Consider the following 13,594-nt stretch of genomic DNA (forward strand, 5'->3'; position numbering starts at 1 on the left):
GACCGAGGGGGCCGGGCTGGGCCCGAGGTGGGCGGGGCGGGGACCGAGGGGCGGGGCGGAGCCCGAGGTGGGCCGGGCTGTCCAGAGGTGGGCGTGGTTGCGCCCGAGGTGGGCGGGGCTGGGCCCGAGGTGGGCGGGGCTGGACCGAGGGGCGGGGCTTATCCAAGGTGGGCGTGGCTGGCCCGAGGTGGGCGGGGCGGGAGCTGGCCGCCCGCGGGCCACGCCGCGGGCGCGGGCACTTTCGTGGCTCTGCCGCCGCGGGCGGAGGAGCGCTGGGGCCGAGTCTGCGGAGCCCGCGGGGCGCGGCGGGACCCCGTGGTGGCCGGCTGGGGCTGGGGGCCGGGCGGCCGCGGGGCCGGGCGAGCCGGGACGCTGTGCCGGGAGCAGAGCCGCCCAGGCTGGAGGTGAGTCCCAGGCTGCGCTCCCAGCGGCGACGGGGCTCCGGGCTGCCGCTCGCGACCCTGGGGACCCGGGCGTCCGCTGGGCGTCCGCCGGGCGGCGGGGGCGGGGGCGGTAAATCAGTAACCCGCAGCGCACACAGGGCCTTTTGTCCGGCTCCGTCCAAAGAGCACCCTGGCCGCGGAGCTGGTTACTCATTGCCCACCGCGGCGGGGGCGGGCCGGCGGCCTGCGCGGCTGCCCCGGGGGACTCGCACCTCCCGGGCCGACCCTGCAGGGTGGGGGAGGCAGAGCGCGCTCGTGCTGAGCAGCCTGCGCACCGGCGTCGAGACCGGGGAGCGGAGGCCCCGAGACGGGCAGTCCCTTGCCCAGCGCCCTCCCGCGCGCGCGTGCGAGCAGGAGGCTGGAGGGGCACCCGGGACTGTCTGATGCCAGAGCCAGGCCCTTCAGCCCCACGTGCCGGGTGGTCTCTTTAGCGGTCGCCGCCACGGGTGATCCGACTAAGGACTCTGAGGTTGTGAGGTCAGGGCAGCCGGAGGGTGGGAACGGAACCCTGGGTCTCCCCACCCTGCTGTGTCCCCGAAGAGCCACCCTCCCTGCAGAGCAGGGGAGATAGAGAAGAGGTCAACGGAACTTGGCAACTGGGGTGGGCTCAGAGACAGTGGTATCTATCCGAGCCAAGTGGAGGAGAGGATTGAGGGGTACAGAGGTACGGGCAAGAGCACGTGTGCCCAGTTTTGAAAGCCAGTGGCTCCTGAAGGGGCAGACAGGGTGACCAAAGAGATTGGCCAGGGCAGAAAGGGAGGCCTAGGAGGCTGGAGAGACAGTGTGGACTGGATCCTGCTGGACACAGGCAGCCATTAAGGAAGGCTGGGGGTGACACGGTCCCACTGGGGGGTGGAGGCTGAAGAGCTCAGGGAGATGTTTGCAAAGGCCCAAGCAAGAGATGACCATGACCTTCCTGGTGGGGGCCGGGGAGGCTGGATGGACTGGAAGTGGGGTGGCGTGGCTGAGGAGAGGGGTACGGTGGGCTTCCCAGGCAGGGTCGTTCCAGAGACACCAGTGCCACCTGGCTGTTACACAACCCCAGGTAACAGCCAGTAGGCCCTGGGACTACACTGGCCCCCTGTCCCTCTGCCCCGCCTGAGGCTCAGTTCTGAGTGTTCCATTCTGAGGGACAGAGACATCGCCGGTGGCATTTGGAAGAGGGTAACCGGCTGGGGGCGTGTGTGTGTATCACACCTGGCCGGGGCAGCCCTGAACCAAAGCAGCCCTGTGAGGAGAGTAGTAGCCCAGAGAGGGGCAGAGGGATTCGCAGGTTGGTGAGAGTCAGGATTTGAACTAGCTCTGTCTCATACTTAAGAGTCTGCATTCTTTGCAAAGCCCTGTGTCGCCTCAGATGGAGTCGTAGGGGCACAGATAGCAGAGGTAGCTGGGGAATGCAGTTCCAGTTCCGAATGAGGAAGAGCTTCCTACTTGCCGAGGAAGGGCTGTCTTGTTGTTGTGGGCGCCTGGCTCCTGGAAATGTCAGCGGTGCCATAAGGGCCGGGGTCAGGCCAGATAACATCCAGATGCTGAAGTTTGGCCTTGTATTATGCTTCACTATTTTTTTTTTTTGGGCTCTTCAGCAATAAATTCATTTACTCAGCAAAAAATAAATTATGTGTGCCAAGAGTGAGCAGAAGATACGTCTCCCTTCTCTGCCTCCCCCCAAGAAAAGAATCCCAAAACTGCTCTTTCTGTGAAATTGTGCCAGGGTCTCAGCAGGACCCATGGAGAGCAGGAAGCCCGGCCCAGCCCAGCCCCCTTGCACAACCTACTGTGGGGAGGCCTTGGACTCTGGCAACAGCAGAGCTGGTTCCAGTCTCTGCCCCGCCGCTGCCTGGCCGGGGACCCGGACAAGTCCGCTTACCACTGCCTGTCTCTGTCTCCTCCTCTGCAGAGTAAGGGAAGAGCACCAGCGGAGGGGCGCACGTAGCAGGAGCTCTTGCCCTCCCTGTCTTAGGAAGGCGGTCGGTGGGAAGTCCAGCCCGGTCCCCGAGAGCTGCAGGAAGGCGATGTGGCTGCTGCTGGCCCTGCCGGGGGTCCTCCTGGTTGTGCCTGGGGCTCCAGCCCTGTCCCTTGAGGCCTCTGAGGAAGCGGAGCTGGGTATGGCCTCTCAGGTGGGAGAGGGCGGCAGGGGTGGGAAGAGCGGGCAGCAGGAGGGGCTGCTGTCTGAGCAGAGCTGGAAAGGATCCCGCCCAGACCTTGAGAAGGTGGCAGCAGGGCAGGGGCCGACAGTTGAGGCCCGATCGGTGTGCGGCTCCCGGCAGCATCCATCTGTGTCTGTGTCTGCGAAAGAGCACTGGCCTTGCAAGGCCCAGGCCCTGAGCTGGGCGCAGAGCTGGTGGTGAGCCCCCTGGCCGTGCGGCTGCGTGTCGGGTGTGTGTGCTCTGTTCACTGGGAGTGTGACTCGGGAGGTCCAGGCAGCATACGTGGTATTTGCACTATGAGTGAGACGTGCCCCAGAGGCGTGTGGTGCGTGCCCTGTATGTGGCACCTGTATGTAGCATGTGTGTGTGTGTGTGTGTGTGTCTTGGGCAATGGCACGTGCACTCGGTACTGTGTGTGTGACATGCTCTAAGAATGTGGCATTTGCCCTGCGTGTAGCATCTGCAGCATGTAGCTGTGCATTCATCGAGGAGCAGCGGCTTGCCTAGCATGTGTCTCGAGGTGCCCGTGCCCCGTGTGTGCAGCATGCTCTCCGTGTGCAGAGGCTGCCTCGGAGGCTGCTGCAGAGCTCGCTGACCTGCGCCTTCTACCCGCAGAGCCCTGCCTGGCTCCCAGCTTGGAACAGCAAGAGCAGGAGCTGACTGTGGCCCTCGGGCAGCCTGTGCGGCTGTGCTGTGGGCGGGCTGAGCGTGGTGGCCACTGGTACAAGGAGGGCAGTCGCCTGGCACCTGCCGGCCGGGTACGGGGCTGGAGGGGCCGCCTGGAGATTGCCAGCTTCCTACCTGAGGATGCTGGCCACTACCTCTGCCTGGCACGAGGCTCCATGATTGTCCTGCACAACCTCACCTTGGTTGTAGATGGTAAGAGAGTCTGGCAGGGGGTTATAGGATGCCTGGGGAGAGAGACCTCCCCATCTTGGACCTCAGGCGCCACTGCCCTCTGTCCTGACCTAGACTCCTTGACCTCCAGCAATGATGATGAGGACCCCAAAACCCAAAATGGGCACACTTACCCCCAGCAAGGTCAGTATGAGGTCTCAAGGACTCCTGTCCCCATGACCCACCTGGTCACTGATGAACCGGAAGAGACATGTGGGAACAGGTGGTCATCCTGGGAGCTGTACGTACTCCCTTCCCACCCTCTCCTCCAGCACCCTACTGGACACACCCCCAGCGCATGGAGAAGAAACTACACGCGGTGCCTGCCGGGAACACCGTCAAGTTCCGCTGCCCAGCTGCAGGTAACCCCGCGCCCACCATCCGCTGGCTCAAAGACGGACAGGCCTTTCATGGAGAGAATCGCATTGGAGGCATCCGGGTGAGTCTCTGGGTTTCAGGACCGTCTGCTCCCCGTTCTTCGTCCCCTCACCCGTCCCTTCACACCTATACGTTGAGCCCACCTGCAACCAGTCTGCCGAGGAAGGCAGCTGTGTGTGCCCAGAAGGAGCGTGCACTGTGGACTTGGGCGGCTCTGGCTCAAGTTCCCATTCTGTCCCTCCCTGGCAAGCGCCTTAGCTTCTCAGCCTTGGCAATTCCATTTATAAAATAGGAAAACATCACCGATCGGTTGGTATTGCTAAGCCTTAGCATCCCGTTCTCACGGCGAGAGCCTGCAGGGTCAGTGCCCCGCTGTAACGAGGAAGCTGAGACTCGGGGGTGATGACCGGCTCAGGGCGGCCCAGCTGGGAGACGCAGGGCCAGAAAGACTCAAACCCAGGGCTCAGGGACTTTTTGGAGCCTTCTCCTTTGTGCGTGGCCCCCCGCCTTGGCCTCACCCCCCCCCAGGGTCTAGAGAGCGTAAGAAGAGCCCCCCGGGCAGGATCTAGCCTCACGTGCCGGGCCCCCGGCTGGACATGGTCTGGTGGTCCCACGTGGCCCCTTCCCCTGCCCCCAGCTGCGCCACCAGCACTGGAGCCTGGTGATGGAGAGCGTGGTGCCCTCGGACCGGGGCACGTACACCTGCCTCGTGGAGAACGCTCTGGGCAGCATCCGCTACAGCTACCTGCTGGACGTGCTGGGTGAGCGATGGGCAGGGAGGCCGTGGGGCGGGGACCTGACCCGTCTTGGCTCGGTCGTGCCCTCTGACAGGGCCTGGTCTGGCAGGCAGGATGGACTCAGTCTTAGATGAGTCGGGAAGTTCCGAGTGACCAGGAGGGTCGGAGGAAAGCGCAGGGGTCAGCATGGGCCCGGAGGAGCCGGGGTCTGCCCAGAGGAGGAGGAGGAAGGCATCCGGACACAGGGCACAGGCTGAGTTGAGGTCCTGAGGATAAAGAGTGCCCTGCCTTCGTGGGGAGGCACGTCCCTGGGGTGTGGCATTTATGGGGGAGCCAGGCCATGGAGTGTTTTGGTTTTTTTTGTTTTTTTGAGACAGAGCTCACTTTGTTGCCCAGGCTAGAGTGAGTGCTGTGGCGTCAGCCTCGCTCACAGCAACCTCAAAACTCCTGGGCTCAAGCGATCCTCCTGCCTCAGCCTCCCAAGTAGCCGGGACTACAGGCATGCACCACCATGCCCGGCTAATTTTTTCTATATATATTAGTTAGGCAATTAATTTCTTTGTATTTATAGTAGAGACGGGGTCTCGCTCTTGCTCAGGCTGGTTTCGAACTCCTGACCTCGAGCAATCCGCCCGCCAATCCTCCGGCCTCGGCCTCCCAGAGTGCCAGGATGACAGGCGTGAGCCGCAGCACCCGGCCCCATGGAGTGTTTTGAATGCCAGGCTGAGAGGGGGTGCTCCTTGCCCCGGAAGTAACAGGGCAGCGTGGAAGGTTTAAGCAGAATAAGCGGGAGCCAGACGGAGTCTGAGGTGTCCGTCAGGAAGGCCCCTCCCTTGGGCTGGGGCGAGGCTGGGGGCAGGTGAGCAGGACGCCTCTGTGGGCGCCACCGCTGAGCGCTGACAGCCTGGCCTGGCCCCCAGAGCGGTCCCCGCACCGGCCCATCCTGCAAGCAGGGCTCCCGGCCAACACCACGGCCGTGGCGGGCAGCGACGTGGAGCTGCTGTGCAAGGTGTACAGCGACGCGCAGCCCCACATCCAGTGGCTGAAGCACGTCGTCATCAACGGCAGCAGCCTGGGCGCCGACGGCTTCCCCTACGTGCAGGTCCTGAAGGTGTGGCCCTGTCGTGCCCTTCCCCCGCCCGCCTGCCTGGGGGAGAAGGGGTCCCCAGCTGCCCCCCCTGGCTACCTTGTGGCCCCAGGCTCTGTGCTCCCTTAGCGTGCGTCCCCCCTCCCTGCCCAGACCGCAGACATCAACAGCTCGGAGGTGGAGGTCCTGTACCTGCGGAACGTGTCCGCGGAGGACGCCGGCGAGTACACCTGCCTGGCGGGCAACTCCATCGGCCTCTCCTACCAGTCGGCCTGGCTCACGGTGCTGCCAGGTGGGCCCTGGCGTGGGCCGGGCGGCTGCGGGATCCCACACGCCGGCCCCGCAGCGGGCTGGGGCCCCTGGGGCGCACAGTGTCCCTTGCTCTGTGGGGTCTGGCTTGGGATGTGGGGGCATGCTCTGTGCGTTTGCTTCTGCACCTGTCCGTGGGGCGCTGCCGTGCCCACGGGCGTGACTGCAGAGCTGTGGCTTTCTCCGAGCGCGTTGGGGGCCGGGAGGGCCGGAGGTGGAGGGAGCGGGGCTGGCCATCCTGGCCGCTGACCGGTCGGTGTGTCCGTGCCGTCCGTCTGCGGGGCAGAGGAGGACCTCACGTGGACGGCGGCGGCCGAGGCTCGGTACACGGACGTCATCCTGTACGCGTCGGGCTCCCTGGCCTTCGTGGTGCTCCTGCTGCTGGCTGGGCTGTACCGAGGGCAGGCGCTCCACGGCCGGTACCCGCGCCAGCCCGCCGCCGTGCAGAAATTGTCCCGCTTCCCTCTGGCCCGGCAGGTACTGTGCCCGTCCCCCACCCCCCCAGTCCCAGCCTGACTACAGCAGGCAGAGCCGAGCCTCCCGCCTTTGCAGTTCTCCCTGGAGTCAGGCTCCTCGGGCAAGTCCAGCTCCTCCCTGGTGCGCGGCGTCCGTCTGTCCTCCAGCGGCCCCCCCCTGCTCGCCAGCCTCGTGAGTCTGGACCTGCCTCTGGACCCGCTGTGGGAGTTCCCCCGGGACAGGTACCGCTGGGGGCTGGGGGTGCGGGGGGTGGGGGACAGGCTCCCAGCAGGAGTGACGCCCCGGGCCAGCGCCTTTCTGACCTCGTCCTCACCTGCAGGCTGGTGCTTGGGAAGCCCCTAGGCGAGGGCTGCTTCGGGCAGGTTGTGCGCGCGGAGGCCTTCGGCATGGACCCCGCCCGGCCCGACCAGGCCAGCACCGTGGCCGTCAAGATGCTCAAGGGTGAACGTGGCAGCCGGGGAGGGATGCAGGGACTAACAGAGGGGCCCCTGGTGCCGCCCGGCGAGCGCTGGGCCAGAGGAGGCTGTGGGATCCCACCCTTAGGCCTGCAGTCCAACTCTGCTAGTGACCCTGGCAAAGTCACTTCTGAGCCTCAGTTTCCCCTTGTGTCACATTGGGTAAATAATAGTCACTAGCTCCAGCCCAAGGTTCCTGGAGAGTGCATAGCTGGAGCATAGTTGGGGTTCAATGAATCTTAACCAGAGGGGCGACGGGATTGATCCCCTGCCGGTCTGGTCTGGGTTAGTCTGCCTCATCCCCCCCCCAATTATCCCCAAACATGCCTCGGCCTCCCGCCCTTGCCCAGTCTGCCCCGCTGTGCCTGCCACGCTAGGAGAACAGCCCTTCTGCTTAACTCGGTGCCAGGCCCCAAGCCACAGCCCCAAGATGCTGGGGCAGGCACACCTGGGCCCTGCCCATCGGGACCCCGGGCTGCTGTCCCCCAGTCCCCTCTGCAAGAATGGCCCAGCCACTGTCCTGCTCCCTCCCTCCTCTCTGCACAGCTGGGGCCACCTGGCACTTGCTGGGAGCAGGGTTAAGAAATCTGCGTTGGTGTGGGGGGTGTTGTGTGCTTGGCCCAGGGCCACAGGTCAGCCCCAGGCGCCGAGCCAGAGCAGACTTCTTCCCACCACCCCTAGCGGCACCCTGCTGGTGGCTCCCTTAATTCCCAGGCCTGGTCAGACAGACCCCAGGGAGCCAGCCTGTTTCCCGCCCCCAGGAGCTGTCACCCCATTCAGACGCAGCTTCCTCCTGCTCAGAGCTCTTCCCCTGGCTCCCCCGTCCTGGGCCTGCCCACTGGAGGCCTCCTCCTCTTAGATCCTAATCTAGTTGCATCCTTGAAGCTGCTGTGTGAGATGGGGAGTCCGCTGTTCCCTTTCACATAAGGTGATCCTGAGGTTCAGAGAGGCTAGGAGACTTTTTCAAGGTCACACAGCTCAGCAGGGATCCAACCCCAGACCAATCTGGTGCCTGGTGCGGTGCCACCTGTCCTGTCCCCTACCCGAAGCCTCGTGTGTGTGTATGTGTCTGTGTGTGTGTCTGTCTGTCTGTCTGTCTGTGTGAGTCTGTGTGTGTCTGTGTCTGTGTGTGTGTGTGTGTAGTTGCAGCGTCCTGACCCCAGCTGCCGTCGCCCTTGCAGATAACGCCTCGGACAAGGACTTGGCTGACCTCGTCTCTGAGATGGAGGTGATGAAGCTGATCGGCCGGCACAAGAACATCATCAACCTGCTGGGTGTCTGCACCCAGGAAGGTGGGGCGGGGCGCAGGTGGCGCACGGGCTGCCGGGGTGCGGAGCTGGGGCTTCAGCACCCTCCCGACCCACCCCGCAGGGCCCCTGTACGTGATCGTGGAGTGCGCTGCCAAGGGCAACCTGCGGGAGTTCCTGCGCGCCCGGCGCCCCCCGGGCCCGGACCTCAGCCCCGATGGCCCTCGGAGCAGCGAGGGGCCGCTCTCCTTCCCGGCCCTGGTCTCCTGCGCCTATCAGGTGGCCCGAGGCATGCAGTACCTGGAGTCTCGGAAGGTGCGGGCAATGCTCCGAACCGCTCTTGCTTTCTCCAAATGTCCCAGTTTCTCCCTCCCTTCCCCCTTTGCAATACCCTAAATGTCCCCAAGTCCTGTGCAGCTGCCACTGCATGTCCCCATTTTCGAACCCATAGAGCAGGCAAGGGAAGAGGTGATGCAAAAGAAGAGGGCATTTCCCCTTTCTGAACCTCGGCTTCCTCGGCTGTAGAACGGGTGGATGATCCCTCCCCCCGGGGCTCACCACGGGGTGGTGAGTGCAGCTCCCAGCCATGACCAGGTCCTGACAAAGCCGAGCCCCCTCCGTCCCCTGTCCTGCCCCCAGTGCATCCACCGGGACCTGGCCGCCCGCAACGTGCTGGTGACCGAGGACAGCGTGATGAAGATCGCCGACTTCGGGCTGGCCCGAGGCGTCCACCACATCGACTACTACAAGAAAACCAGCAATGTGAGGGGGGCTGGGCGCAACCGGGTGTTGGGGGGCTGGGCCTGGAGGGGCCCTGGGACCTGCCGGGCTCAGCGCTAGCCCCCTCCCCCCGCAGGGCCGCCTGCCCGTCAAGTGGATGGCCCCCGAGGCGCTGTTTGACCGCGTGTACACGCACCAGAGTGACGTGTGAGTCCTGGGGGCTGGGACCCCGGGTGTCTGCAGTGGTCAGTGTCCTGCCCAACAAGAAGGCAAGGCACTGGCCGAAGTCACATGGCCCTTGCACTTGTGCACTCACATTGTCTTCACGGTCAGGCCTGGGCCCCGAGTGGGGCGCGACCCCCTCCTCCCGAGGTAGAGGGTCATGCCCGCAGCGTCCCCAGTCCTGGCCCCCCCAGGAGTAGGGGCCGGGGCAGAGAAACCGCGCCCTGCTGAGCCCTGGTCCCACCTCCAGGTGGTCTTTTGGGATCCTGCTGTGGGAGATCTTCACCCTCGGGGGCTCCCCGTACCCTGGCATCCCGGTGGAGGAGCTGTTCTCACTGCTGCGGGAGGGACATCGGATGGACCGGCCCCCGCACTGCCCCCCGGAGCTGTGAGGCCTCACCCACACCCCACCTTCCAGTCTTCGTCCTCCACCCTGGCCTTGGCCTCAGGGTTTGACCCTGACTTCAAGGGCAGCACGAACTCTTCCTCCTCCTCCTCCTCTTCCTCCTCCTCCTCCTCCTCCTCCTCCTCCTCCTCCTCCTCTTCCTCCTCCTCCTCTTCCTCCTCCTCCTCCCCCTCTTCCTCCTCCTCCTCCCCCTCTTCCTCCTCCTCCTCCCCCTCTTCCTCCTCCTCCTCCCCCTCTTCCTCCTCCTCCTCCTCCTCCTCCTCTTCCTCCTCCTCTTCCTCCTCCTCTTCCTCCTCCTCCTCCTCCTCCTCCTCCTCCTCCTCTTCCTCCTCCTCCTCCTCCTCCTCTTCCTCCTCCTCCTCCTCCTCCTCTTCCTCTTCCTCCTCCTCCTCTTCCTACTCCTCCTCTTCCTCCTCCTCTCTTCCTCCTCCTCTTCCTCCTACTGTTCCTCCTCCCTTCTCCTCCTCCTCCTCCTCTTCAGTGGGGAGTCCTGGCCTGGCTCCCACTGGATGGCCCCACCCATCAAAGCCCCCCAGGGACCCCATAGTCCTCCCCTGCCCCCAGGCCTGAGGCTCCTGTGACCCCCACCTGTCCCAGGTACGGGCTGATGCGTGAGTGCTGGCACGCCGCACCCTCCCAGAGACCCACGTTCAAGCAGCTGGTGGAGGCTCTGGACAAGGTCCTGCTGGCCGTCTCTGAGGAGGTACTGCTCCCCGCTGTCCCCTGCCCTCCCTGCCTGTTCCCCTCTGGGCGTCCCCTGGCCTGACCGCCTGCTCCCCACTGCAGTACCTCGACTTCCGCCTGACCTTTGGCCCCTGCTCCCCTTCTGGTGGGGACGCCAGCAGCACCTGCTCCTCCAGCGACTCTGTCTTCAGCCACGACCCCTTGCCGCTGGGGCCCAGCCCCTTCCCCTTCCCCGGGGCGCAGACGTGAGAAGGGCGCAGGGCTGTGTGGGCAGGTAGGCTGGTGGCCTTGAGCCTCCGGACTCGGCCACAACCTGGCACAGTGCTTGACCTGGGCAGCCCCAGGCCCCTGACCGCAGGGTGCTGCGCCAGACCTCCGGCTCTGCTTTGAGGAGGCCCACCCTTGGTCCTGGGTTCCTAGTTAGGGCTTCTCGGCCTGGCCTTGGGTTCCCAACTCGGAGCTCAACCCCGATCTCAGGACCCTGCCCCTGGCGTTATGGTGCCATTGTCCTAATGGCCTGAGTGTTGGGGCTGTGCTTGGCCTCCTGGGCCCTGGCACTTGTCCCCATCTGGGGGGTCTGGCTGGGCCTGGCTGCAGAGCTGCTCTCCTAACCCTAAACCTCCATGCTTCCCAACACCAGTTGCGAGGTTTGGGGCCTCTGAACCCCATTCCCCAAGCCTCCCCAGCCCCGCTGCAGCTTGTCCCAGCACCTTGGTGGGAGGAGCATTGTCCCCCTGTGTCCCAGAGAGGCTAGAAGTCTGCCAAAAACACAGGAGCAAATGGCCTCTTATAAATTATTTTTTTGAAATAAACTTCTGTGTGCCTGGTGTCTTCCCTAAGGGACGTGGAGGGGGAGGAGAGTGGAGGGATTCCCCCAAACTGGGTGCTTTGCCTGGGTGACACACGCTGAGGCTCTGGGCCAGGCCTGGGGTTTGTGTCCACCTCCAGCCGTCCCAGGAGGCCGTGCGTGCCTCTGTGCCGGTCCCTCTGTCCCACCGGCGTGGCCTCACGCATGCGATGGTGAGCGAGGAACCGGCCGGAGGGGTGTGCACGGCACCATGCCTGGGGTGGGGCTCCCACACCCTCAGCACAGGCGTGTGTGTCCATGTTTGCCCTGCGTCTGTCCCCAAGGGAGCTGGCAGCCCCCCCTCCCCCATCTGCTCAGCATTAGCCCAGCTGACCGTTAACACAGCATGCAAACCCGAGGCTGCTCCCACGCCCTCGGCTCAGGCGGGGGCCGTGCCCGCCCCTCCCCACTCTGGCCGGTCTCCCGGGCAGCAGCTGGTGGCCGCCCGGCTGGGCTGCAGCTGTCCCTGCCTGCCTGGTCATCCACTGGGGAGGCCGTCACAGCCTTGTTCTCAGACTCCTCTTGGAGGGATCAGCTTCCCAAGGCTCTGGAACCTTCCCTGGCTCCAACCCTGTGGTTACTGCTGCTCAACCCGGGGTGGGCCGTGGAGAGGCCCAGACATGGGGGCTGGCCCTGTGCAGTCCTCAGGCCTGGGACAGGACTGGGGCCGCCTGGATGCCGCACGGGGCCCAGGCAGCGGCGGTGGCTGCAGGCGCATACGGGGCCGGAGGGATTGGGTGTGAGAGGCTGACGCTCAGCCGCCCTGGAAGACTGAGCAGTGGCTCCTGACCGTGATTTTCTCCCTGCTCCGAGTGTCCTCCCCGCGTCCCAGACTGCAGTGCCCCTCCCCCAGAGCAGAAACCAGGGAGCCACTGACCGCTTCGTTTCCCTCAATAGCGGCCATACTCCCTAACGGGCGGGGAGAGCACTGGGCTTGGAGACGGGTTCAAATCCTGCCATTCATTGCAAGGGGCAGCCATGTCCCTGAGGCCAGCGCTGTCACCTCTCTGACGGTTTTTTCTTCGCCCATGAGCAGGTGCTCCTGCCCTGCCCTGCCCGCCTCCTGGGGCGCAGGGCTGGGCTGAGGGGAGGCTGGATGTGCAGCACTGGGCCCAGCCGCAGCGCCCCCCTGGGAACGGGGCTTGGGCTCCTGTGCCCCTGAGCGCCCTCCCACCCCATCTCTGGCTTCCCTTCTGCTCCGATTCCCTGCAGGCGGCTTTATGCCCCTTCCCGTACTCAAAGACCCCCCACTGGCTCCCCAGAGCCCCCAAACTTTCCGACTGACTCTGAGACTCACAAACTTAGAGTCTCCCATCAGGAGCCACTGGCTGGTGACTGTCCTTCACCAGTCCAGCCCTGCGGGAGGGGCGGACCCCTCGGCTCTCACCTGGGGGAGGACAGCGTTGGGAGGTTAAAGCAGTGCGTCAGGAGAAGGGTGTGGGATGAGAACCCCCATTTTCCACATCCCCACCATGAGCCCTCCCTCCCCGTGGGCCTGCAGATGAGGATTCTTCTCCCCATTTAACGGAGGACAGACAGAGGGCTGCCACAGGTCCTGGGGTGCAGATTTGGGCTCCCGGAAGGAGTGGGGCTGACCCCCAAGTGCCCGGCAGGCCTTGTGCATGTTGGAGACCAGAGCCGGGTAGCTCAGAGTGACGAGGCCAGCTGCTGCCTGGTAAGTCCCGGGGGACCAGGAGGGACTCGCTTGCTCACGGGGCACCCCTCCCCGCCAGCGGCCCTGGCAGGTACCCGCTGGCTTGCTGGGACCGTTCCACATTCCTGACGTCCCATGTCAGAATGAGACAGATGCAGCTAGCTCCCTGGTGCGAGCTTTGCCGCTCCGTCCCCCCCCCCGCCCCTCCCCAGCCTGCTGGGGCAGCATGGCAGCAGCTGGGGCCAGGCCTTGACTCTAGCCAGCGACAGGAGCCCACAGAAAAGCACTGGGCCCACGTCCGTACTCTGCCCCTTGCTGGCTGTGTGTGTCAGTCAAGGCTCTGGTGGGCGCAACGGACAGACGGACACCCTGCTTTGGGAAGCCCCGGCCAAGGGATGGGGGCGGCCAGCTGGGCAGTCCGTACCTGCGAGGGGAGGGGCATCGGGCTGTGCTCCGCAGGGGAGAGGGGGTGCTGCAGGTGGAGGATCGTCTCAGATTTCAGATTCTTCCAGGTTTTGGAATATTCGCATATACACAGTGAGCTATCTTAGAGATGGGATCTGATTCTAAATGTAAAATTCATTTAAGTTTCATATGCACCTTACATACATAGCCTAAAGGTAATTTTATGCAATACTTTTAATAATTCTGTGCATGAAACAAAGTCTGTGTACATTGAAGCATCGGGAAGCAAAGGTGTCAGATTGCAGAATGTTCCACTGCGGTGTCATGTCGGCACTCAAAAAGTTTTGGATTTTGGAGCAATTCGGATTTCGGATATTTGGATTAGGGTTGCTCAACCTGTATGCCTGCAGTTACTCTCTCTGAGCCTCCTCTTAACACACACAGACCCTTAACACAGGCGTGGTGACAGCCACCCCGGA

At 64.3% G+C, this 13,594-nt stretch overlaps 1 protein-coding gene across 3 annotated transcripts; it reads left to right on the forward strand.

The window, feature by feature from the left end:
- The first annotated feature begins 270 nt into the window (after positions 1-270).
- FGFR4 (fibroblast growth factor receptor 4) lies at positions 271-11,021 on the forward strand. Of its 3 annotated transcripts, none has more exons than XM_075998421.1 (18): positions 271-404; positions 2,341-2,546; positions 3,206-3,469; positions 3,563-3,631; positions 3,760-3,926; positions 4,503-4,626; positions 5,523-5,713; positions 5,843-5,981; positions 6,285-6,475; positions 6,551-6,696; positions 6,795-6,916; positions 8,112-8,222; positions 8,302-8,492; positions 8,817-8,939; positions 9,034-9,104; positions 9,370-9,507; positions 10,123-10,228; positions 10,312-11,021. In XM_075998421.1, exons 2-18 carry the CDS (start codon positions 2,456-2,458, stop codon positions 10,456-10,458), a joined length of 2,391 nt encoding a protein of 796 aa, XP_075854536.1. In that variant the 5' UTR covers positions 271-404; positions 2,341-2,455; the 3' UTR covers positions 10,459-11,021. The 3 variants fall into 3 exon arrangements, with proteins under 3 accessions (XP_075854536.1, XP_075854539.1, XP_075854537.1); XM_075998424.1 differs by lacking the exon at positions 271-404 and adding an exon at positions 738-920; XM_075998422.1 differs by lacking the exon at positions 271-404 and adding an exon at positions 738-912.
- Positions 11,022-13,594: the final 2,573 nt, after the last annotated feature.

The sequence above is a fragment of the Microcebus murinus genome, chromosome 28 (assembly GCF_040939455.1).
Source record: "Microcebus murinus isolate Inina chromosome 28, M.murinus_Inina_mat1.0, whole genome shotgun sequence".
Lineage (NCBI taxonomy): Eukaryota > Metazoa > Chordata > Mammalia > Primates > Cheirogaleidae > Microcebus > Microcebus murinus.